The 25,920-nt window shown below is 41.0% G+C and overlaps 2 protein-coding genes across 2 annotated transcripts; one reads left to right on the top strand and one right to left on the bottom strand.

Annotated features, from left to right (window-relative positions):
* Positions 1-2,614: 2,614 nt before the first annotated feature.
* On the top strand, positions 2,615-6,453 carry THOC1 (THO complex 1; the record flags this gene model as incomplete). The annotated part of the gene is made up of 4 exons (XM_009866907.1): positions 2,615-2,698; positions 2,928-3,075; positions 4,236-4,314; positions 6,158-6,453. Coding segments are annotated over 4 exons (607 nt in total), but the record flags the coding sequence as incomplete, so codon positions are not given.
* A 1,863-nt stretch (positions 6,454-8,316) lies between these two features.
* USP14 (ubiquitin specific peptidase 14 (tRNA-guanine transglycosylase)) lies at positions 8,317-25,416 on the bottom strand (the record flags this gene model as incomplete). Its single annotated transcript, XM_009866906.1, has 15 exons — positions 8,317-9,139; positions 9,263-9,370; positions 10,459-10,519; positions 11,438-11,566; positions 12,454-12,546; positions 12,868-12,933; positions 14,231-14,345; positions 15,713-15,792; positions 16,584-16,664; positions 16,970-17,100; positions 19,003-19,061; positions 20,964-21,067; positions 22,640-22,744; positions 24,584-24,616; positions 25,249-25,416. Coding segments are annotated over 15 exons (1,485 nt in total), but the record flags the coding sequence as incomplete, so codon positions are not given.
* Between the last annotated feature and the right edge of the window lie 504 nt (positions 25,417-25,920).

Below are 25,920 nucleotides of genomic sequence, written 5' to 3'. Positions count from 1 at the left end.
CAAAATCCGGCTGGGCCAACCCAATACAGAGGTGCTGGCTGTGCAGATGTCCTGAGTGGAGGAATTCCTCTTCCAGAGGTTGAGAGCTCTGCGGATGGAGGAGTGCCTTCCTTTCTTGTGAGACTGGAGTGTGCAGGATATTTGCCTTTACTAGGCCGGGGGCTAAAGGTGGAGTTGTGTTTGGAACCAAAGCTTTTGACTCCCTGTGTGTAGTTGTATTGTGTTGCAACTTCTTTAAAAAACAAAACAGAAAAAGCACCAAGAAGTCAAACTAAACAAATGGAGACAAAGCAAGATGATGCACGCCATGGTAAGTAGGAAAAAGAAGGTCCTGGAGGTTCTGGATTTGGTTCCAAGTCTTACTGTAGACTTTGTGACTGAATGCAGTGAAGTGACTGTAGCTTGTTGCTTTGATTCCTCATGTCTTCAATCAAATGGGGTAATACTTCCTTACCTGTTGTCTTTTTAGATAGCTGCTCTTTGAATGGAAAAATCAGATGGGTTTTCAAGATGTAGTCAGTGGTAATAGTACACTTAAACATGCATGGAGCAGTGCTTTCCTGGGAAGAATGTGGTTTTTCAAAACAAAACTAAAATGCATGTGTGGAGCATTGTGCTTTCTCCTGTGACTGATCACTGGATTCCCTTTGTAGAATCAGGTGTATCTTTGTCAAACATTAGGTAGGAGAAATACAGAACATTATGAATTTGCTTGGCACCACTGATCATCTTGGCTCACAGTAACCCACAGCTCTTAAGTGATCTGTATTTCTTGCTTGTAATGTTCAAAGCAGCAAGCTGTCCTGATCGTTGAGAATATTTCTGTTATGTTCTTTAGGTCATGGTTCCTTATGTACTGGTTTGAATACCTTTCAGAAACAACTGATAGCTGTTCTAAGAACAGAAACATTAGTCCCCTTTTTAATACGTCCCCTGCGAACCACAAATACTATCTTTTAAATCACAGAAGAGCTGAGGTTGGAAGGGACCTCTAGGGTTTAACTACTCCCCGCTTTGGTCGAAGCAGGACCAGCTAGAGGAAGTTACCTAGGATCTTCTCCAGTCAGGAATGGCTCTCCAAGAGTGGAAGCACCATAGCCTTCCTGAGAAACCTTACCAGTGTTTCCCTCACAGGAAGGTGGTTTTGGGTTTGATGCTTAAGTGGAATTTTGAGTATTTTAATTTGTGCCAACTGCTTTTTGTACTTCTTCTGAATAGCATTGAGTATGACTCTTTCTTCCTTATTGCCCCTGAGCCTTCTCTTCTCCAGGGTAAGCAGTCCTCTCCTTGGATGTCAGATTCTCCTGTCCATGCACAACCTTTTGCACGGACCTATGTCTCTTGTGCTGAGGAGCCCAGAACTGCACCCAGCACTCCAGGTGTATCTCACCAGTGCAGAAGAAAGGGAGAATCATTTTCCTTGACCTGTTGGCAGTCCTCTTGGTGTTTTCCCCCAAGACCTTTTATGCAGAGCTGTTCTCCAGCCAGTCAGTCCCCAGCCTGTAGCAGTGGTGTCTGGGGTTGTTCCTTCTCAGGGGAAGGATCTGACATTTCTCTTTCCTGAACTTTGAGGTTCCTGTCAGCCAGTTTCTCTGGGCTGTTGAGATCCCTCTGACTGACAGCTCTACCCTCTGATCTGTCAACCACTTCTACCAGTTTTACATCATCTACAAACTTGCTGAGGGTGTGCTCTGTCCCCTCAGCAGTAGGTCAGTAATCAAGGTGCTAAATAGCACTGGTCCCAGTATTGAGCCCTGGCATGTGCTGGTGACAGGCCTCCCAACACGATCATGCCACTGATCGTGTCTCTTTGAGCCCAGGAGTTCAGATGCTTTTCGGTCCGCTTCAGATACATCAATTTCTCATGATGCCTTTGGACCTGTATTGAGTGTGCTTTAACTGGAGTGCCTTCAGCAGAAGGTACAGGGATCACTATGGGGGATGAAGTGAATGTGTTTGAACAAGTTGGGGCATCACTAAGATGGGTTCATTAAACACAACATTAAGCTGCCTAATACTGCTCTCTAATGGTTGTAAATAATTGAAATTGGGGAGCAGTCTTTAGCTTTCTCTGGTAGCAGGTGAAACTGAAATGGGAGGTAAAGAGTGGGTAAAGAGTCCACGATTTGTTTATCCTGTCCTGTCAAATTGCCCAAAATTAATACCCATTTTAGACTCTCACGCGCTTTTGAGCTGTGTGAGTGGCAGCATATTTCTGACACAACCAATTGGTTGTTACAGGTATTTTTGTGAAAGTTTTGTTTCCTTATTGCCCGAATTCTTGTCTTCCATCCTGTAGTCCTTTTTCACCCAGTGTGGGCAACGGATGTTCATGTCAACTTTTAGTAATGGCAGAAGGTTTAAATACATGTAATAGGCAGTGCTATCAACTACTGGTACGCTTCAGGGATTATGCAGTAAATAATGTTATAGGAACATGTATCAAACAGATTATTTCCTTATTTGCAACTGTTAAACTTGATTAGTTTGTTTGGTTAGGTTTGTGTTTGTTGTTTTTCTTCAGTGGATAAGCTTGAGATGTGTGAAGGAACTGAAAACTAGCTGTTCTGGAGTGGATTGTGAGGACTATTAAGCTCCTTATTTTATTTTTTAGGGAATATATGCCAACGCTGGAGGAATTTTTTGAAGAAGCTATTGAACAAGCAGATCCTGAAAACATGGTTGAAAATAAGTATAAGTATGTCAGTCTTTCTTGTGTTTCGCTTTATTTTGATCTCTTTCATTTTTGGATTGTTAAAGAAAACAGACTCTTCTCAGTGTTACGAACATCTGTGCAGGGCTCCAGTAATGTGCCACGAAGTATCTAAGTTTGGATACAACTACATTATTTAGTAAATGCCTCAGATCTTTTTCTGTGCTTTTATAGATGCCAGACTGTTACTAACTAAACTTGTATTTTATTATAGGGCTGTGAACAATTCTAACTATGGCTGGAGAGCACTGAGGCTTCTAGCACGTAGAAGTCCCCACTTCTTCCAGCCAACAAACCAGCAGTTCAAGAGTTTACCTGAATATCTAGAAAACATGGTAATCAAATTAGCCAAGGAGCTGCCTGTAAGTAATATTATCCTATAATAATAAATGCTGGATTCGTTTGACTTCCTGCTTGTCTCTGCAATGCGTTTGGTACTTGGGGTGGGAGGGTGGCAAAAAAACCCCGAAGTGGCAGGGAAAGTGGCAGGATGTGTGGCTGAAGAGGCTGTGCTAAGTGTCACCAGAGCTTCACAGCAAGATTTATCAGAGCTCTTCTGTCAGCTCCCTGACTTTTAAAATGTTTAATGAAAAATGGACCCTGTGAAGCTGTAAGTTTACCCTTTGCATCTTAAGCAGTACAAATTTGAGGCCAGGGAGGAGTTTTTCCGATCACTTTATTCACAAATGTCAGAGAGAATAACAGTTGGGGAAGGGAGCATTTTCTAAATTTTCGATTTAGCACAACCCAGCAATTTCTTGCAGATACAAGCCCATGCTTCTGTATTTGACACCTTCCTTTTTTGTAACGTGAAACTACTGAGGTATAAAAGTTGAATTGTTCTACGTTTTTGTTTGTTCAGCCATCGGAGTTACCTAGATGCTAATAGCAGTTTTAGAAAGAGTACTGGGAGGGGAAAGCTGTTGCAATATATTAAGATATGACTTTATGCGACATTCCTGATGGTCCTGTAATGTACCAAGTGTTATGGCAAGAAACAAATATGTAGATGAGGCCTGTGCTTCAAACGTAGGAAAAGATAAAGGCTTTTGTTCATCTTGTCTGCTCAGTAACTAAGTCAGAGAGTGGAAAGTTTGTTGTTTGCCTAAGTACACAGAACTTTGAGGAATTCCTGAGTGAGAAATAGAATTAGTGAAGAATAATTAATAAATATTGTTCATCAGTAGTGGTCTGCCCTCTTCTATAGAAAGTTGGTTCACTGTGAGGTTTTTTTCAGTAATAAAGCTAGGTATGGAATGCATAGTTGTAGTTGCTATGAAGAGGAGAGAATCCTGTGAAGGTGGTGGATACTTTCATTAGGTTTTTTTTAGTTGATACTATGTTTTATTAGAATCCTTGTTACTGGTGTTTTGGTTACAGGAGACTGGGGGGGATTTTGAATTCTCATACGGGGTTGTGGCAGATTTTACATTTAACACACATTCTAGAGACAATCACAGAGCTGTAAAGTTTCTCTTTAAACACAGAATTCATCCAGTGATGTTTAGTTCTCTCATTGTAGCCTCCTTCTGAAGAAATAAAAACAGGCGAAGATGAAGATGAGGAAGATAATGATGCTTTATTAAAGGAAAACAATGAAAGTAAGATTTGCATGTTCTCAGTCTTTTCAGTTTCTCTCTTGATATGTTTTATCATAGTTTCTGTTGAGGGTCACCAGTCCTGGTTACCCCCAGTGCTTCCAACTTGAACCCACATTCGTTACCAAACGGTTCAGCTGTTTCAGGGTGTGGCACCAGGACCAACCTCTTGGTCTCGGTGCTGGAGGCATCCAGCTTGTTGGAGTTGGATTAGAACTTGCACTAGGAGGAGCCTCTTCCACCTTTTTCACTCTATGGTGTGTGTTTGCAGTGTGAGTAGGTGGTGTTTTGCTAAAATGCCAGCATTGCTGCATAAAACCTACCCATGCATTCCTTGGCCTGTTTTCCTGTTTTTTCTGCCTGTTAATTGTCACAGGTAAGTGCCTCCCTCGAGCCCCTGCTGGGGTGAGTAGTTACGGGACTTTCAGAAAGGGATATATTCCAACCCTGAGATCTTCACTTCCTCTTCATTTAAAATATCTTAAAGGCAGCAAACGCTTCTCTGTGAGAAGAGCAACCTTCCTGACAAACGTCATCTCTTGTTCATTCTTTTCTGTGATCCAGTCCTTCCATTTTTGTCTCTTGCCTGTAACCCTGGTATGTTGTGCTCCTGCGTGTCCTTCCCTGTGTCCAGTGGCTGTGAATCTGCCTTCCTCCACCCTCATTCATCCCTTCATCTCACAGCACCTTCTTCCCTGCGTGTTGCTTCCCAGGGTAGCTCTTGAATCCAGTTGAGATGTGCAGGGCAAACGTGGCTGAAATTCTGTTGAAAGTTTTTTCTGTTAGTAGAAAACCACCTGTGGGCCTCTCTGAATCTCTCATCTGCTGGCCTTTTCCATCCAGCACCTGACCTTTTCCACAGTCTCCTTGCCACTAGTGGCAAAGTTCTCTTCAACTCTGACACAGCCTTTGCAGTTTCACTGTGTTGAATTTACATCTTGCTTTGCAAAGAATTTACATCTTTTCTTCTGCAAAGACAGCAGAGCTGCAGTCTGCTCGATGCCATTGTGCTTAGAAATAAGGGAAGTGACTGCTTTTGTTGTTCTTGTGTTCATGATCTTCCATTCTTTCCCCTTGATTCAGTGAGTTTAGCTCAGATAAATGAGCGTGACTGACAAGTACTGGAGAACTGAAACTTCTGCTCCATGCCAGCTGGCTCTTCAGGTGGCATGAGGGCGAGATCTTTATTTAAAATTAAGAATATGATTGATATGTACTCATAATTAAGTCTTCAGGGCTTTTTTCTTTACGGTTTTGCTACTAATAGGAATATGAGGCTTAAATGACTCAGTGAAAGGGAAACAAGCTGGTTTTTACCTTGGTTAACTGAGTAAAGTGACTAAAATAAGTCTGAAAGACAATTAAATGTTAAAGGTCTCTTTGTATTTTAATATCCTAGTTCACTTAGTACTGAAAGTTGCGGGCTGCCTGTCAAAATCTGTGTTTTCATTTGGAGGAGACAATTCTCATATACTTACGCCTTTTGCAGTTCTTAATCAAACAGGAGATAATGTAAAAAGCAAGATTTTGTTTGTCACGGGCAATAAGGGATATTCTTCCTGAAACCCAGGTAACAGATCTGTGAAAATCCATCTGTAACCCTGATCATGATCCTGCATGTCCTTCCCTGTGTCCAGTGGCTGTGAATCTGCCAGAATCTTCTCAGAGCTCTTGAGTAGGTTTTAACAACTAGAGGAGAAGTGTAAGTCAGCGTGTTGGTGAATAAAGAGGAGGTTTAAAATGGGGCACATCAGGGAAGAATTGTTTGCAGTTACCTGGAGACATTCCCTGTGTCTCACTGATTGTTTCTCTTTTTTTTTTTTTCCCCCTTTTTTTTTTATCCCAGGTCCAGAGGTACAGCGGGACAAAGCCATGACAGGTGACCAAATTGAGTCATTTGCTCTCAGGCTGGGGGAGCAGTGGAAGGCCTTGGCCCCCTACTTGGAAATGAAGGACTCTGACATACGGCAGATCGAGTTGGACAGCGAGGACATGAAGATGAGAGCGAAGCAGCTGCTGGTTGCCTGGCAGGATCAGGAGGGCGCCCACGCGACCCTCGAGAACCTCATCACTGCGCTGAACAAAGCCGGGCTCGGTGACCTCGCGGAAAGCCTGACCAACGACACTGAGGGCAGCAGCTAACTCCTTGCAGCTGCCGGCTCCGCCTTTGGTTTTGACGGTGGGGGCCGTTGGTGATTGTGAGTGTTCTGGCTGTTGTTGTCGTTGTTAGTTGTGACTTGTTGCTAGGTAACAGATTTTTGATATTCTATGTTCAATAAATGATAAAGCTTTTTAATAATATTGTTCAGTTGTCCAGATTTTCTGAGAAAAGTATTAGTCAGCCTGAGCCAGAAAGAGGAAATGCAGAAGGGAGGAGTGAGAGTCAGGGCAGAGTTCCGGGCCAGCTGCAGCCACAGGGTCTGGCACCGGCCAAGCTGCGGTGGCTCCCACGAGATGGAGCGGTTGATCGTCTCTGTACCTGCCTGGTGTCTCTGGGTGGGTTCTCAGTGCAGGGGTAGGTGTGAAGGTCTTCTAAGTCAGGGCTTGGGGTGGTGAGGAGCTGTAGACTGTCAAAGCCTACCTGCTTGTGAGTTGACTTTGAGGAGAGTAAGGTTGTGATGGAGATGGAAGGCACTGGTATTCGCTGTCCCTGAAGGGGTGCTGTGCTCATTGGGCTCACCTGCTGAAGGACTGGTTCCTTTGGATTTTGACAGTCAGCACTTACTTAGGGGGTTTCCACAATTGTTTTTATTAGTAATTATTAATTTCAGTCTTTGCACGTGTTTGGCTATGTAGGAACTCCCCTGAGTCACACTGGGTTTTTTGGTGCCAGTTCACAGTTGGTTTCCTTTTAAGTCTATGGCTAGCTCTCAGTGGGTGCAAGCTGGTGAATTCTGGATGTTTCCCAGCAAAAAGCAAGATTTTTGTGGTGTTGAATTGTAGCTGGCTACAACTTGTTTTCTGTCTATTTCTTGTAGAATGCATGTATCATTCAGTGAAATCTAATTGATGAGTGTTTGGAAAACTACCTATCACAGAGTTTTCCTCTGCAGACTACTGCTTGTCATACCTGGGACTTCCCAGGGTGGTTGATTCCAGGAGGCAGGCTCCCGCCTGTGGTGCTGTGGAGACTGCTCTGTGCTTTTGGATTTAACTGGTTTAGGACTTTGTTAACTGGATGCTTCAGTGAAAGTCAGTGTTGGAAGTCACACAGCCTAACTCCCTTCCTGCTGCAGGTACAGTTTGGTAGAAGGTACAAAATGTGACAATTTCAATTACGGCATGTGAGTGTATCGTGAACTGAGGGTGTGAGGATGACCAAGAGCTCCCAAAGTGTCCTGCTGCCACCTTGGTGCTGGGGACAAGGTCAACCCCAGCAAAGGTGACTGAAGGAAGTCGTGTCCGATGAGTTAAGTTCTTGACCCTTAACAGAACAAGCCTTTAAACCCAGAGGAGCCTGTACTGGTTCTGTGGTGCCAGCACGGCACTGGGGCCTCCTAAGTGGGTGGAGCTTGCCTTTAAGCATCATCTGACCTCAAATACACCCGCATGGGCCTTTGGCGTGTCCCTGGGGGAGCTGTTCAGTGAAGGCAGCAGCACAACCACCAGGAACACACGCTGTGAACAATAAAAGCTACCTGGGAAGGTGACAGCTGCACGGAGGGTGAAAAGAAGGGGTCCTTGTTGAGCATGTGAGGCACAATAACTATTAATGAAGACACAAATGAGGGTGTTTTGTAGGAATATGGACCAGCTCTCCCTGAAGGGACTGGGACACATTAAAAATCAGATCCTCTACATGGAGGCCAAGTGCTGTGGATGGCCCAGGTGCTTCTCTGGCTGTAGCCAACACCAAAAACATTTTTGACTGTGGCCTCCCACTAGTGCACAGCTGCTGGTTCCTGTGGGTAAGGAACAGAAGTTACCATAAGGAAGCAAAGCCCAGTTTTGCAGCCACCACACTCAATGTTATCTACTGAGTATTAGGACAGGAGCTCAATCCCTCATCTTACCCCAGAAAAGTGGCTTTATTACAGGACTTTGAGCCATTCATCAGTGGCAGCCCAAGAAGTGCAAACAAACATACTAACTACGCTACCAAGACATGAACTTTTTTTTTTAATGGAGACACGTTGCTGATCACAATTTATTTTGAAGTCATGAGATGCCAGCAACAGAACAGACTGAATCAGCAGGTCAGGCTGGACAAACACGTGATTGTAGCCACACTGTTGGCTGTGGGCAGCAGCACTGAGTTACGCAACAAGGCAACAGTTTCTCTTCTACCTTCCTAACAAAACTGCCAGGTAAGGCAAAGGATGGACAGCTACTGAACTGTGGTATAAACCATGCAAGAGTAACAAATGTGAGAATAGGTGTGTAATAAATACTTGATAACATTAGAGAGAGGAAGGGGGGGGGGGGAAGAGGCTCATTTAAAAAAAAAATTATCTTCTGCAAGACATTAAAGCTATTTTAAGTATTGTCACCACCACAGTGGGCATTCTAGTCCGGCAGTGACTAGTCGGTAATGGGTCAGTTTTGAAACAATGTCCCTCTTCACAAGAAAAGGTCTGAACAAATTATCTATCCACTTGCTAAAGCTCTCTGGGGTTAAAGAAGTGATCAGTAATCAGCATTTATTTCACACCTAGGCAGATGACTAAAACCGAAGACTACTGCTCAGCTTCGTCTTCAATTACTTCAATTCTGCGAGGCCCGTAGAGTAGAACATAAGCTATATGCCAGTCGCCACCCCCGGATAACCTCAAAATATCTTCTGGTGTAACAATGCTGACTTTGTCATCATCAAATTTAATCCATTCATCTGCAAAAAAAGGAGTAGTTGCAATTTATGTACGTGAAATCTAAGCATGCTTAATAGCCCCTTAAATGAAAGAGGCTGCAAAGGGATGCTTAATGGTGCTGTAATTTATTATTTTTCTGTTACCTTGTTTCCTTTTAACCCAAGACACGTAATGCCCAGAGGAACTTGACCTGCCCTGATGTGTTAGCACTGCCTGCAGCTCATAATAGCCACAGTTGTTAGAACCAATATCTGAAGGAAAAGAAGAAAAAAGATACATGAGTCTCACGTGACTAGTTTTCGTGTTTTTAACAGACTGAAGACATGTTAGCCACACTCCAGCACTGCAGCCATGCAAAACCCTCTTTACAGCACTGTTCTAAATCTGTGTGAACTAAAAGCAGCTGCTTTCAGCCAGGACAGCTTCACGGGAAACTGAGAATGTTCTCCGTTTTCATGACATAAATACGTATCCTGGGTGTAATGCAAAAGCTTAAACCATTATAATGATGGAGTACAGACAGTGAACCTTCTGAACAGGCTCAGCTGCTACTTCCTCAGACACCAGCTGCTGCCTGCGCCCGGGGCAAGGCAGAAAAGGGCAAGGACCGAGGGGCTGAGCACCAGCTCAGGTACAGCAGCACTGCAACCACTCTCCCCCTACTTCAGGTCCACTACTCAATCTTTCAGTGTAAAAAGAGGGACAATTCCAAACGTAGTAAGAAGGGTGTTATAGTCCCCAACGCATCTTAAGCGCACTTCTTGGCACTCCAGAACATCCTGTTCTCACTGTGCTCTTGAGCTAGTCAATGCCTCCCCGCCTCCCCCTGCAACTTTTCCTGTAGAGCACCACACAGGCCCCTTAGGAGGCATGGAATGGTGACCATCTGGGTAAACAAGACCTCCAAAATAAATTCTGAACTGTGCTAAACAAGCAGGTGAAGGATTAGGGCATTCAGCCTCTAAGGCCCCCAAAATCAGGCACCACTGGCACCACCACAGCAGTTTTAAAAGTCCAATTTAAGGTTTTATTTTTGTTTCAGCTTTCTACCACCCACTGAAAAGGAAATGTACAAAACAACTGCGTGTGACATGCAAATGTCTTTGATGTGCATGTGTTCCGTGTATCACCAGCTCCTGGCTTGGATGACAATTAAGCCTCAACAGCATTTTGACTTGTCTAATTTTTCCATTCCTTAAACTTCTGTCAGTTTCTAAAGGTTAATTTTCAATGGCAATAAAACTAAGCAGGGTGCTCAAAAGATTCCTACCATCAGGTCCACTTAAGCACAAGTAAACAGAAAGTTACTTTAAAATAAGACTTATTTCCCTGTACTTACCATCAGGAAAAGAAAATGGCTCGTATTTAACTTCTTTCTGTGCACCATCACTTTTACTAGACTAAAGAGAACAGAATATGATGAATTAATATGGAATAGTTTTGAGAAAGCTTTAGCACAATCATATCCAGTATCTGTAAATGAATGAAGAGTTGGTATTTCTAAGACTAAACATTTCTGGTTCAACGTGAAACCATATTTCTAGCTGGACAACCAAAAGCCTAATCTAAACAAGACCACTTTTTAAAGTGAATACACAGCCATTTTAGCACACGTTGCTGAGGCTGTTTAGCCACCAGACTTACAGGTTTGGAGCACAAAAACAATTCTGCAGTTGAGGGGTTTATTCATTGCCAGGGACCTGCTAGCAGCAGAAGTGGCAGCAAGAAAATACCAGAGACAGACTCTAAGTGCCGATACACTCTGTTACAAAATAACCACTCCTTCCTTGCTCGTAACTGGGTAAAGAGATGCAGACCCTATTCACATGTTTAAATGAAACTGCCACTTGAACTATTTACCAAGTTTTTAGAGGGGAGTCTGTAGCCAGGTACTGCTGCCTGGGACGTATAACTCTCCATTTTATCAGTGAGACCCGCAGGATTTCCCTGTACAACTCTTCCCAGCTGGTGAGCAGGAACCAGGTAACTGTACTCCACTGCACAAGGGGACCTGCCAGCTGGCAATAATGTTTGAAGAGAGTATTTTTTAGTAATTCACAGAAACCCTTTAGGCATAACACTGGTAAGCAGAAGGGTTACATTTTAATACATTTCCAAATAAAAACGTAAGCAACATGTTTGTCTAATACTACAGACAAACAAGATCTAAAGCTTAATACCAAGGAGTTTGAATGCTAAATAAGAAAACAATATATTTAATAAGAGAGTCAAGTTTTTCTCTAGTCCTCATTGGTACCCCAATTTCAAATATATTACTTATGTGATCAAAACATCCACAACATTGCCAGAAGACTTACATTCTTTGGCTGCTGATTTACTTTTTTGTCTTCTAGATCTTTGAATTTTGATCGGTAAGAAACCATTTTTTCCTGAAGGTCTGGCGTACACAGCTCATACACATCCAACATAAGAGGAAATTTCACATCCTAGGAAGTAAAAAGCACGAAGGTCATTGGTGTGATTTGGTACTCCACATCAAAGTGTTCTCCCACAGGAAGGCAACACTAGGTCCAATTAAATGCAACTTGATCTGCTGATGTTGCTGACAGCACTTACCTAAATGGCTACAGTACTTTCATAGAAGAATATCTGACTCAGCTTAAGTGAACCATCATTAATTACTACATTCAGTATAAATACTCATATTCTCTATTATAAGCAGCCATATGTTTATACTCTGGAAATATCTACGCAGGTGTAAGGAAAAAAACTGCATGCCCATTTGTGTTAGCCAAACAATCTTCTGAAATAGCAAATGCGTGCCCCCAGTCCTTGCTCCCTTGCTTGTCCTGCAAGGAACAGGCATCACCCATCGTGACGCTCCCTGCGCAGCCTTGGAGGCCTCTCAGCTGAAGACAACAGAAAGCAAAACCAGAACATCGAGCTGTTTGCAGCTGGGTCTTGCATTTGTCAGTCAGACAATTAAAATAACCAATGTGGGAGCGTGTGGCAGCATAAACAGTTCTCATCAACTTTAGGAACACTGTCCAGTGACGGAAAGCATGGCCCTCGCCTTAATTAACCGCCCTCCTCCGAAGCTCTGGTGAGGAGACACCAAAACCCACCCCAACAGTATTGGTGCAAATTCACTTGTGACCACTCCCTCCTCCCCCAGTTCGTTTTGGTTTGCCATGCATCACCACAACGGGGAGCAAAGCTACTTGGTACTTAAGCAAAGAAACCGCGCTGTTAATATTTCTAAATGCAATTTAAAAGCAAACAAGTGAGTAAATAGCCTTCAAGTATTAGTTGTCTACCTATAACAAGAACCCATTGAAAAGAGGAACTAAATTTCAACATGCAGAAAACTTACCTTAAGAACTTTGGCATTCACAGATTCTTTCTCTTTGTAAAAAAATCTAACCATCTGAATGGTCAGGTATGCTGGCAAGCGACTAATTTTAGACTACAAAAAAATTTAGAAAAAGCTATTACTTTACATATTCACACATCTTTTTACCTTAAACACTGCTCATCCTAAACTATGGGCTCTAAGAGCATATTTGTACACAGACAGGAAAATAACAAGGACTCCTATGTTGAAGCTCTGTATAGTAATGTACTCCAAGAAATAATTTTCAACTGGTCTTACATTTCTTGATAGTGGATATTCTGATGCTTTATAAACATAAATTGCATGCTGTTGCAGCAATAACTTTGTGCTCTGGGACAGAAAATTGACAACAGTTAAAAGAATCATAAAGAGAGCAACAAAAATACCACTCACTGATTTGATATAGAGTGCGTTTCTCTGCAGTGTTGGAGAGAGTTTGGTGATTTCTTCTTGAAGACGCTATATTAAAAAAAAAAAAAAAAAGGTAGGTAATGACACATATGTTCATCATAAAACACAACTGAAAGAAAAACACAGCACGGAGAAACAAACCATAACCTAAATCTTGTTCTGCCAATCTCCTCTGTTGCTATCAGCCATTACAACACACAGGATTTTGAAATTCCCTGGCGGTAAGACCAGGCCCGCTCATTTGTTCAGCTCCAGGTTCATTGTGGAGCCCTGACAGCACCGAGTTTGTTTCTCTCCACAAAAAAAATTATTCCCCAGGAGTAGAACCTGCAGCTGGATTTGGTTGTGAACTGTATCTCAATTTGGTTACAAATGCATCATGTCATGTTTGGAATGCAACTCAAGAAATCCTGAAGTTTTCTTTGATCAGAGTCTTTGCCTATTTCTCAACTCTCAGTGTAGAGCAGAGCACTCTGCTTCCAGGGACCTTTCTAAACACAGGGAAAGACTGGCCTGGCTGTTACGTGTCATGACTCGACTGCCTGCTGCAAGAGCATAAAAAATTCCAGAAGAACTTTTTCGGCCTCCCAGCAGGGTTTCTTCTTTCATAGACTTTTTCATTTGTGAGCATTAGCTCTTCTATTTTACTTTTCCTTCTAAATCCTGTAAAAAAACCCAAAGCAGATATAAAGATTATCTGAGACCCGTGCAACCTGGTCCAGTCCCGCACAAACCAAATCACTGCTTTCATCCTCACTCCTATACAAAAACTCTAGAAGAGCTGTTACTACAATGGTTTTGTCGTAGCTCTTCTTGCTCCTTCAGATCCTCCAAAACACCCTGAAAACTTAGAAATATATGCATAAAAAGCACAGACTACTTTAAGAAGTTCTACTTCAAACAGTTTAAATATGGAAAATAACATCTCCTTCAAACTCTGCAAAATTAAGTTTAATTGTTCCATCAGCTGCTTTTTTTTTTTTTTAATTAGCAACCAAAATGCCACCCTATTTTAAAACCGACTTTTGGACTTCCCGGGAACGTTTTACAGCATACTTAAACTACAATACAGCTCACTCTGAACTGAAAGCCAGCTGAACAAGTAGCAAACTGGCTTGCACAGGTAACCACCTGTGTGGGAAAGACCATGTCAGGGTCAGGAAACATTCTGCTGAAGGCTGCTTTACATTAATACGCAATTCATTTTCACTGCCACCTTCCTACTGAACACCAAAAAAAATCTTGGACCTTTGTAAAGCTTGGACAGCAGATGCCAATTCCAAGTCACAGATTAAGAACACAGGTAAATTAGAATTTCAGTTAAATAAGAGTTGTAAAGGCTTACCAATTTTAGTCCTGTAAACAAATATTTCACTTCTTGATTGATAAAGCAGCTAAGCTGAAGCAGATTCTCCTTTCCTTTAGTTACTTCCTCTTCTTCAGCTTCTGTACATTTCATGCTTCACAAAATTAAGGAAAACCATCATGCACCAAGAGCTGAACTACCACTCTAGCAAAAACAACACGCCAAACAGCATGGTAACGCAGGATAATCCTGTGCTTGTGCACCAATAGTACTTTTACATCTTTCGGTATAAAAAAGATTTGAAACAGTCCTTCCTTCTAACCAATCTGTTCCTCCATGTCTCATGACAAGCGGTAGCTGAGGCAGACAGCATAACAAAAAAGGTACGGTAAATTTTTAATGCCCATTTAAGTTTGCCAGGCCTGTTTTCTTCTTTCTTCTCCCCCTGGCCCCACACCCAAACCCCAGGGCACAGATCATAGTAACTGGCTGCCAATACCATGTTACGAAGCCCTTCTGCAACACCGCGCTCCGTTGTTTGCAATTAATGTTTTCCCATTCAGGCTGCTGGCCAGACTTGCTGTTTCTTTTGACACAAGCATCCTCCTTTCCCTGCCTTGTATCCTCCCTCTTCACTGCAATGAAGTCCCCTGCTTTGTTATTTTCTTACAATTCCGTGCAACTTCTTTTTCACACTTCTACTCCAATCCTTTTCTCTCATCCACTTCCTCCTGACTGCTCTGAATGGACCCATTCTACAAACGCCACCACAACCACGCTCTGAAGGCTCCCAACACGACCTCCTACCAAGTCTCTTCCTCCTGCCATCGGCTCACGCATCGCTCCTCCTGGCTCACCAGTCTGATCCTCCCAACTATTTCAGGGATAAGGAACATCACAGTGCAGGCAGATGCATGACTCTTACCTTAAAAGAACACTTTTACTCTTCATTACCACCAAGCTATGAGACACAGTACTTCATCTAAGGGAACGCTTCCTTATTTTAGATGAGCAAAACACACAGCAGAATTCAGAAATTGGAAAGGTTGCCAGCTGCATTAGTTTCTTATTCATTTAACAGTGTGCTTCTACATTATTTCTTAAGAAATCAACCAAGCCATTTCTTGTGCATGTTTAGAATGCCAAGTATATCAGCAATATTCTCTTACAAGCCTCCAAAAAGGCTATTTAGGATGATAACTACTTTTATTTGGATAAAACGTGTCACGATGCTTAAGGTAGATAACTGGCAATCTTCTCTGGGGAGAAAATCTGGTACTTCAATTCAGTGATTTTCTTCTGTAAATTTCCATTACCATTCTTCCTCCCCACATCATCCTCTCAAAGCATATCCAGTCTTAACTTCTGTGTACTCCTGCAATACATCACTCACTCTCTGCCCCAACACACACTTTTATTTTCTACACTTTTCTGAACGATGCTTTTCATTCCCCCAGCACTCAGTTGTTAAAATGTGAAATCACTCTCATTCTTTATGTCTTGCCTTAGTCTTTAGGATACGCTGTTTCAAATTCAATGCTGAAGAATTGATCAATTAAACTCTTCTTTTTAGAAGATGCTGCTGTAGCTCCAGAGTCTGTCTGTAAAAAAAATTCTCTTATGATGCGACTTCCAAAAACACATAAAGACAGCCTTCTTCACAGACAAAATAACCCCACTTATTTAAATTCTATAAAGCCCATTCCTTCACCTTTCTATAGATGCATTTTCTCCTAGTCACAATCTCCTTACACAGTGTGAGTTTCAAAGCACATGCATTTCTAGCGTGTTGTTAAAACCACCTCCAAACACACCTGTAAGTAAGATTTCAATCAAAAAGTCACACCTTCCTGCCTCTCAGCTTAAACCTTAATTTTAGAGTAGTTCATCAGATTTTTTGCCACTACCAACACTCCAGAAAACAGTTTACAGGGAAAGAAGAGAGTTGGTCTGGCAAATTCTTGGGGAAAAAAAAAAACAAAAAAAACTTTTAAGTAATTTCTGCTCAGGTCCATGAGGCTGGTTGTCTGTTTGCAATAGCACTCTTGCAGCCAAGAATGTCATAGCACTTCTTTTTGTTTTTTCAAAAAAAAGTTCTTGATGTGCTAAATTCAGAGGTTCTCTGGGCCAGATGCCACATACTCACAGTCACCACCACGCTGCTCCAGCACGTGCTTTACAAAGCCCAAAGGGAAAGTACTCAGAAGGCACTACACATCACATGGCTGACGTGACACAGGGAGCAACATTGCTGATCAGACACATCAGAAAGCCATTTCACTTACTTGACTACAGACACGTGTTAAAGAAGACACGGTGCAGAAAACCCTTAGCAAAAAAATATGTGCAACATTATAAATCCTAGCTCCAGTTAGAGTAAGACTACAATTACCTCCATAACTGTATCACCTTCTATGCCTTCCAGCTTCTGCTGCAGCATCCTCATCATCTGCACCCAGCACTCATTGGCATCCTAGGAAGGGAACAGGATATCACACCTGACTAGTAGCATTACGATTCACTAATATTAAACCCAAAAATCTTTACGTTACAAAACTAAACTTCAGCATTCCTTAACAAAGAATTTCTCCCTATTCCACCACACATTTTCAGAGCCAGCACCTGGTATTACATCCAACTTTTCTACACTATACGAAAGCAAACACTTTACCGGGATAAATTATTTTCACAGGAGAAGAAAAGTTTTTAAATATTCTTGTTTTCAATTTCCAACATACTATCAAATTTTCCAACAAGTAGCTAATAATCGGTCTTTACCTGTTGAAGGTACTGGCCTTGATCGCCTTTCTCTGCAAACTGTGGGAAGGCCATATGTAAGAACTGCAGGAGAATGATAGGTGGGATACTGGAGGAAGTTTTATCCATGGAATCAAACAAGTCTCTAAGAGCTTGAAGAAAAAGTAAGTGAATGCTTTGAGAAGTGGAAAAACAATTCAAACATGGCAGGAAGTTTAAAAATAATAGTAAAAGAGCAGCAACATAGAAAGACTGATCATGTAACAGTATCCAATTTGATCTTTCCAAAACAGGAACAAATTTTCCAGGTGGCATAAAGGGTGCACCTAAGGTCTCATTTGTGAGCATGACTTCACAAGCATAAAGACAACATTTCTGAGTTCAGCACATAGCACCTTGTCTTTCCTGGCTGTTAACATAAAGAAAAAAAAAATTTGAGCAGTTAAGATTTCATTTGAAGCACATCTGAGGAACAATGTTTTCACAAGAGGACCTAGAGAAACCAGAAGGCATTCGCAATCTATCCTCTAGAGCAGCTTAAGTTCCACGAACTACTGGGAAAAAACCTTTCATTTTTCCCAACTGAAGTATCCAGAAAATACTCATGCTTTATTTAAGACCCAGGAAAACAAGTACGTGTATGCACACGTGCAGACAGTTCATAACTACGTGCAATTCAATGAAGGCTGCCGGTTGCATGACAATACACATGGCTTTCTTTTTTTGCTCTGGACACGCTACTGCATATGTCTTCTCTACCCAGGTTACAGCATTTTAAATCCACAAATCAATTCAGAGACACTTGTTAATCCTCACAACAACCCTGTGAGGTAGGCAACAGTCTGCACGGTTACTAATTTACAAGTGGAGAAACTAACAAGTGTTACTCTTGAGTAAGTGAATATAGGCAAGACTATAAGGAACCAAGGTCAACTGCTTCCCCTCTTTAAGAAAAACCTTCACTGACCTTGGTGAGAGGGACAACTAATAAGACACAGTAATTAAAAAAAAAATGCCATAAGTGTCATGCAGGAGTTCTTGACCAGCTCAGAACCAAAGAATTAACTACAAATTACTGAAACTATTAAGACTCCTAATAAGCAGAGCTGTCACCTTAAAAAGAAAACAGGGGACACGAAGTAAAGGCAGTGAAAAGGGGAGGGGCAGGCATGGTTGTATAGAGTAACCATTGAACTTACCACCCCACAATTCGATCAGCAGGCATACCCACAAACTGGACCTTTCCTTCCTGATATTGTTTTGTTTTTCCTTAAATGGACTGGTAGAAATCCCAGTGTCCTGGCCCAGCATCTTAGTGGGGCAATGAAATAGAGTAAAAAACAGAAAAAGTGGACAAGTAGTACCCTTTTTCAAGTGTAAGGGGTCTAACTAGAATTCTAGTTAGAACTCAGAGATACAGGGCCATCGTGAGTTCCCACATTGTGAGCACCCGGATCACCACAACAAAGAGTAGCTTTCCTTTTGAAGACACTACTTTGTGTTTCAGTCACAAAATCTGGATCTTTAGGATAAAGGCTGAGACAACTGATAAAACATCACCGATCGTCTTCGCAATAATGCCCAGCCAATAATATTAAAAAAAAAAAAAAAAAATTCAATGAAACACATATGCTAGGAGTATGGCATTAGCCTAACATTAAGGGAAACAACTGTACACTAAAATATTTCTACACAAAATGATCGAATCAACAGACAGATGGAGTCTGCTCTAGGAAGCTCCAATTATTTTATGCCTACATGCAAAACAACTGATAGGAATGATTTCTATCTAAGCCTAGATCACACTTGAATATATTTTGCCTAGCATGCAGCTAGGTAATACGCAGAGACGTGTACTTTGCAGCCACGGTCAGCATAATCTTTCAAGATATGAACAACAGAGCAAAACGTATCCTCCAGTGCTAGCAGATCCAAAATTCCTACGGCCCATGCACTAAAGAAAAATGTGCAGAGTTCCAACTGCTATTTTCCTCTGCAGTTAGCAGGAATTCACACACTAGCCTAAAACCCTGTGTTCTACTATAAACACCAACCTGCAGTAATGTATTGAGCAGAGGCCATTTCTCCTAAAGGTCTTATGGCACCACCATACCTAAAAGAGAAGAAAAATAATTCGTATGCAGTTAAACACAATCAAGAAGTGCAGTAAGGTTTCTTAATCATAAAGCAGGCAGCAGGTAGATTTATTTAAATGTACTGAAAGAAATTTATTGCCAGAACAGAAGTAACTGAAGGTAAGATTTACTCACGCTCACCTCAAGTTCTCAGCTATTTTGCAAGTACTGTGTGAAAGCAAAGGAAAACTGGCATCCTTGAGATAATAAACAAACACAGACTCAGAAGTCTGGAGCCATCACTGCTGCTTCCCTAATCCATTTGCCTTAAAGACTCAACTTATTTTTAAAGACACTGAGAAAAAGTCTGTATAGAAAGCTACCCCATTCCCGAAACACTCGCCACAGTTTCTTCAGGCACATGCAAAAAAAAACAAACAAAAAACCCTTCAAGGATCCATGGCAGGTAAAAGCCACAGAGCTGGAGGGAGGACTTGCTTCTTTGCTCTACGGCAAAAGCAAAACAGTAAGACATTTTTTCTCAGGAACATATTTCCTTCACTGAAGAAGTACCGGAGTGCATCCATATGATCAGCAGCCACCACTCTTCTTTGAATGCTTTCGCAATGTACCAGCCGCATGAGGAAGAGGTAGTCTCCTCAGCGCACGGAAGGAGAGACTCACACACGCTTTCATCTCAGTCCGAACTTTAAAAATTCCAGCCACTGCCACATGAGTTGCCTGAAACTTTCCCCCGACACGCTGTGAAACAGGGAGAGCCCTCGCAGAGCTCAGCAGAGCCGCTGGTGAGAACTGAGGCTGTAACCGTAAGCTTTCTCTGGGGAGTCCTTTCACCTCTCTCCCTTCAGTGCAAGCAGGGAAGACCCAACAAAGGTTCAGCCTCCAGGGGAAAACAAGCGGCTGCTTGTGAACCTGACTGCCCCCAGGACACGAGGCCACCACTCAAATCAAATCGCAGCCTGCCAGTTTCCTAGGGCACATTTTGACATTGGGTATGGCAAATCTGCCAAACTCTCTGATTCAGCGCAGCAACTTGGAGCGCTTTACACGGAAACAAACGCTATCCTAAAATGACAACACAGAAAAACAAGAGGGGGAAAAAAACAAACTTTAAACCAGAGTTCACTTCGTAAACACTTCTTGGTGCTAAATAATTAAGGTTCACCTGCTAACAGAAGGAAGAAAAATTTACAAGTACTTAAATAACTAGCATTTACAGTAACCTGGGATATCCAGCTGGGTACCAAGGTATGGAGAAAGCAGTATATCTTAAAGGAACTAAGTTAACCCTAAGATGGCAATGCTCTACCTCACGTTTTAAAATACTGATAGTTTTCTCTCTCTAATTTATCTGGAGAACAGATTCAGGCTCACACTGCCATGTATTCTTTTTTCCTCCAACTTTCATAATTTTCAAGTTTCTTGTAGATTCCTCCCCTCTAAAATAAGTTGGCCATTTTCACATTCCAGTCCAGAACAACAAAAACCAAACCACCTCAGAAAAGTTATCCTGCAATCAGAACAAATCAAACAAATTCCACAAGGGCACATCTTCTATCCATACAATTCTTTCATACAGAACAAGACCACACAAACTAACATCAGAAAACAGCGTTAAGAGTTCAGTAGCTCACTTCAGCGTTTTAAATAAGTCTTGGTAGGAACCATCTTTTAGTGAGGCAAAACACCATCTCTCCGCTAAAAGCCAGTCCCAACAGATACATAAACTTAAGTTCTATTATAAAAGTACAGACTAACACACTCATAGGATAAACTTAATTGATCGTTATGTAAATCTTGAATAGATTTAAAGAGTAACAGACTGATATGATAATCCATACCGGTATTATGCCACAAAATAGCTATTTCATAAGCTGAAGTAAACATTTCAGTCATGCTATTTTTGTACTGAATCCTACCTTTTAAGGGCCTCTCTCACTTCTGGCACTGAGCGGATACACTGAACCGTAGCATTCATGTAGCAGGTGTTGCCAAGGTTCGTCAATCCGCATGGTAATTCCATCTACCAAAAAATTCACAAGGGTGCTTGAAGGTCTGAGAGAGATGTGCAACCATTTTTGTACAAGCACTGTAATTTGACATCGAATTCTAAAGAAAGGCAGGATCAGAGATGAGTAAAATCTGAAATATTCCATCAAACTTTGTGAAGCTTTTCAGATCCATTTACTGGTTATATTAATCACTTCACCATTGGGTGCTTTTAAAGGACATGCAGCAATGCTCTGGGGATTTTTTTCCTGTGCATATTTAGTTTAATGAACATAGTCTTCAAGCAGGCAGTCATTCAGAAAGTTCAATTATAATCTCATTCAAGTTTTGACCTTAAAATTCTATTTCCATGGAACATCCATGTGAATACGTTTGTACAAAACACTGATGTTTTAATTAAAATCAGTTTTCAGTAAAACTCTCAACATGTTTGTTGAGAAGTTCATAGCTAGAAACAAAAGCAGTATTTAAACTCCTCTCCAGAAATTCGCAACAGATCATTAATTTGATCCTTTCAGACAACTTGTGAGTTTCTAAGGTTTTGATAAATGTGAAGGCCAACTAATAATTAAAGTAACCAGTTTCAGAAACAACTAGAGATCACAATGTAATAGCTTTTTCATTCCTTTCTTTTTTTTTTTTTCTCTTTTTAATCCTGCATATTTGAGGAGCTGTCAGGGGAAAGCACGTAGTTTAATGAAACTGATGCAGTACTGCATGCTAATATCACTTATTATTTTAGGAAGAGAGAATTAATCTAGCCACATATTCCTTTTTTTAATGAATATATGCAGTACAGATAATTGAATTTTGATGTATAACAATCAGAATAATGTAATGTGACCAACTTTTTCACAATGTTACCTGACACTGAATCATCTCCTTGTCTGATTTTCAGTTATCTCAAAGTTTGTGTACAGGGTTAGTCTCAAAAACACATAGATATCCTTCACTTGCTGGTACCACAGAAAGCATTAAATACTAAAGCACAAAATCAGTCCTAAACTACAGATCCACTTTCATACAGACATGCATAAAAATATTTCTGTTCTACATGCATAGTTAGCAACAATCATGCAATGCTTTAAGTACAACAAAGAGGTCCTAGTCCAAACATCTGATGAGAAAACTAAGCCTTTCAAATTGTAAAAAAGGAAACATCTCAGAAATTAATTCATTAAAAAATAAACTAATTATGTTTTTCCAGACTTTATGCCAATAAAGGAAAACATCATATGAGGCAGGAAACAACTTTGCACATCTAAAAGCCCTTATTCAGGCGAAGTTCAGGACACTAACACAGCCAGGGCACTACAGCTTTGTCTGTAAAACAGCAAAATTGCGATTTTTAGCAAGTTTACTAAGCTGCCAGCTTAAAGAAAAAACAGCACTAATTATAATGACTTCTAAATAAAATTCCAGACTTCGCATCGCTGCTACCAGTTGGACCATCAACGTAAATTTACTTCTCTTTGAAAAGCTATAAGCACTAAACAGTTGTTACAGTTTCGCTGCAACCACAAGTATTTAAAAACTTGCCATTATTCAAAGGTTTACAAGAAAGCAAAGCTTGAAATATGCTTACAGCTGAAGCCAACTGCTCCTCCGTCATATCTTCTACAAAGACGGGTCGAGCAATTGGCTCTTCCGGAAGCGCGTCTGCAGAACCCATCATTAATAAGGTCATCCCCTTCAAACACAGTAAAAATAGTAATAAATATTTAAGGGCAGTTACTTCCTCTTAGGAAAAACAACCATCGAGCTCTTGACATTTTGCAGCTATCTCCCCCCAAATAAACACAGTCCTTCTCTTAGTTTACAGAACTGATACTGCACTGTTGTTTCTTAAGGGTGTAATTTAACTTTCTCATCTTCTAGGACAAGTGAGAACAATTCCCGAGCATTATCCGTGTTTGACGTTCCCACCGAGCCTGGCGAGCTTGCCAGCAGCTGACAACACAAGATTCAAACCAGGACGAAATTTAACATCCAGGGAATAGCCCAACGGGCAGTGTTCGGAAAAGCTGCCTTCCTGGTGGGCCACTGGAGATCAAGCACCTTCCACACTTCAGTGCAAATACTCCTCTCTCCCTTAAGTCTTAGAGAATACACCAGAATAAAGGATAATCAAACAGCTATATTCCAATTTGAATGCTGCAATATTCAAGCTTCTCAATCAACAGTCAGTCCCAAGTTCTCAAACTCAGAATTCTCTAAGCAACAACAAAAACATCCCTAGTCTTTAGCCTAGAATCTGGGGAAACTCTTCAGGCAGAGGTGGGCAATAATATGGACGACAGCTCTAAGTTTGGAGTTGATTTTTTTACACTTTTGAAAAGCAAGCGAGAACGGGAAGTGCGATCCTGTGGTCTGTCAAGTTCTGAGGACATTAAATTAACTGAAAAATGAAAAATAATCAAAATTACCCCATTGCTTTTGGCACGAGGACTAACATTTAAAGGAAAAGCAATCAAGTTACTGTGCTTGCTGGGCTAGGTATAAGGAAAAGGAGGTTTTCAGCAGTCAAAACGAGTACATCTACACATTAAGATCTATCAAAGGGGTAGAAATTGGCTATCTGGGGCCTTAAAAAATACAGTATGGAAAGAAACTGTTTGGATAGCATAAAGAAATCCCTAGAATTTGTATACAATATTGTTAAAACTATTAAGGGCAGCTATTAGTGTAACTACATGTAGAAAAGGACATGAGAATATTACATACTGGGGTTCTTGCTGAATGACTGCTACAATAGCTGCAGCCACAAGCTGCTCACAGGTGCATATGAACTAATTACAAGGGTAACAGTAATGCCACCTCATTCAGTCTGCTTAGTGAAGAACTAGAGTAAAACCTGCACCACACAGATGTTACAAGATACCTACCAAAAAAAAAAGATCAAAAAAACCCAAACAAAAATCTTTGGAATTCCCCGTTACAGTATTACACAGTTAAGAAACACAAATGGATTCATTTTTTGGTTTCTTTTTTAACTAATCAAAGGTACAAATAATCATTACTAATAGCTGCGTTTTTAAACAGCAGCTATTCAGTGCAGAACAAATTTCAGCAGCTTCACAAAAATAGGAACCAGGCAGAGCCATAACTTCAGCATTTGTAAGGCAAGAACTTCCTGTGCTGGGGACACACAAGCACAACAGTCGGCAGCCAGTGCCCAGGCTCACCAGCTCTCTCTCAATAACATCGGTTATTATTATGGTTACAGACAGACAACACAGAAGGACCACTGGTCTGACAGCGAACATTTCTTGTAAGACAGAAAGAAATAGAGGCGCCCAAGTACTTCAGGAAGATGGTGCAATTTCCCTATGGATGCCTCCAAAAAAGTTTTTTACAAATTAATGGTCAGAATGCCTAGGTATGACAACTATAAAATTATTTTTCATCAAGGTCTGATTTTTAAGAAGGAGCTACCCATTCGAACAGAAACAGCAAGAACTCTAAATCTTTCTTTAAACACCTAAATAAAAATCAAACTATTAAGATTTAGTTATTCCTCAGAACTTACATTCTTTATTTTTAGGTTCCCCCAGTCATCATCCTGTATTTGAAATGAAATAAAAGACAACTTGATTATATTGCAGCAAAAGACAAGTAAGTATTTTCATTAATATTAATTATGTATTTCTAAATATACAGTTGTGTTTCATCCAAGATTTCACAACATTAACTATTTACACATCAAATCTTGTCTGACTAAAATAGAGAGCAGTCAAGCCATCTTTCCAGTAAAGTTCTTCATCTGCCGTTCAACACCGCTTAGATGTAATCAGTCTTTTGTAGGAAAGTTCCCTATGTCACATCACACCGATAAGTCTCCAATAAAGAAGTGTCAGCAAAACTTTTCTTAGGCAAAAAAGCAAAGAGTTGCATGCAAATTCTGAACATTAAAACGGAACAGAAAAGAATCCCCCCCTAAAAAAAAAACATTAAGCATAGTCGTCTTTGGTAAGAGTGAAGAAGTGTTCTAAAAAGCAGTGCACCTCCCAACCACCTAGCGACAAACTTTTGCGAGTATTCTCTAGTAAGAAATCACACCGAATTATTTCTGAAAAGTGTGGTCAGTTTAATACATACAATGAAAGACCTTCTGGAGCAACACTCAGAAATACGGTATTGCTCATATAATGCAATAAAGTTAGAAATAATATAAAAAAAAGGACAGATTTCTACCTTCAAAGTTCCTCCTTTAACCATAACCTTCTGTCTAGCTGGCTGAACTCCAGTCAGTGCAAACAACTGGGCTTTGAAGACCATCGGAGGTTCGTCGGTGTTAAGCTCCACGCCATCGAACTTCTCCTTTCCCCATTTCACATTAACTGCAAACAAAATGTTTTGAAACTAGGTTATTTCTTCATATATGAGAATACAATTACCAAAATTAACCCAGTACTTCAAATTCCAGACTTTATACCATCTCAAAATATTCAGATTTTAACTTTAAAAACTGTCAATAATCAAGCTGAAGGACGTCTTCTCTACACAGTGTTCCAGCGATCACAACCAAGTCTAAAATCATCTTACAAAACAATTGTAAGCAACATAGATACGGAGAAACTCTGCAAGCAATAAATGTGTATAAGAGCATCAGAAATCCTTCAGGCACTTCTTCACAAAAGCTCTCCCAGTTTCTTGGCACTATCAACAAATTTCTGAAGGACGTTCAGACGCGCAAATCCAGTTTGGTTTTCCATGGCATTTCCATTCTCCTTCAAGGACAAACAATATATATCATGTTCTTTAAAAGCAAAGCTGCTGTTTGACAGCTGTAGTCCTGGCTACCAGGATCCCTCATGGGGAGCCACGTGAGGAGGGAAGCATGCACCAAGACAAGACCCGTAAAAT

Source organism: Apaloderma vittatum, unplaced genomic scaffold (assembly GCF_000703405.1).
Source record: "Apaloderma vittatum isolate BGI_N311 unplaced genomic scaffold, ASM70340v1 scaffold40323, whole genome shotgun sequence".
Classification (NCBI taxonomy): domain Eukaryota; kingdom Metazoa; phylum Chordata; class Aves; order Trogoniformes; family Trogonidae; genus Apaloderma; species Apaloderma vittatum.
The sequence above is the reverse complement of the archived record's forward strand: the minus strand, read 5'-3'. Positions and strand labels throughout refer to the sequence as shown.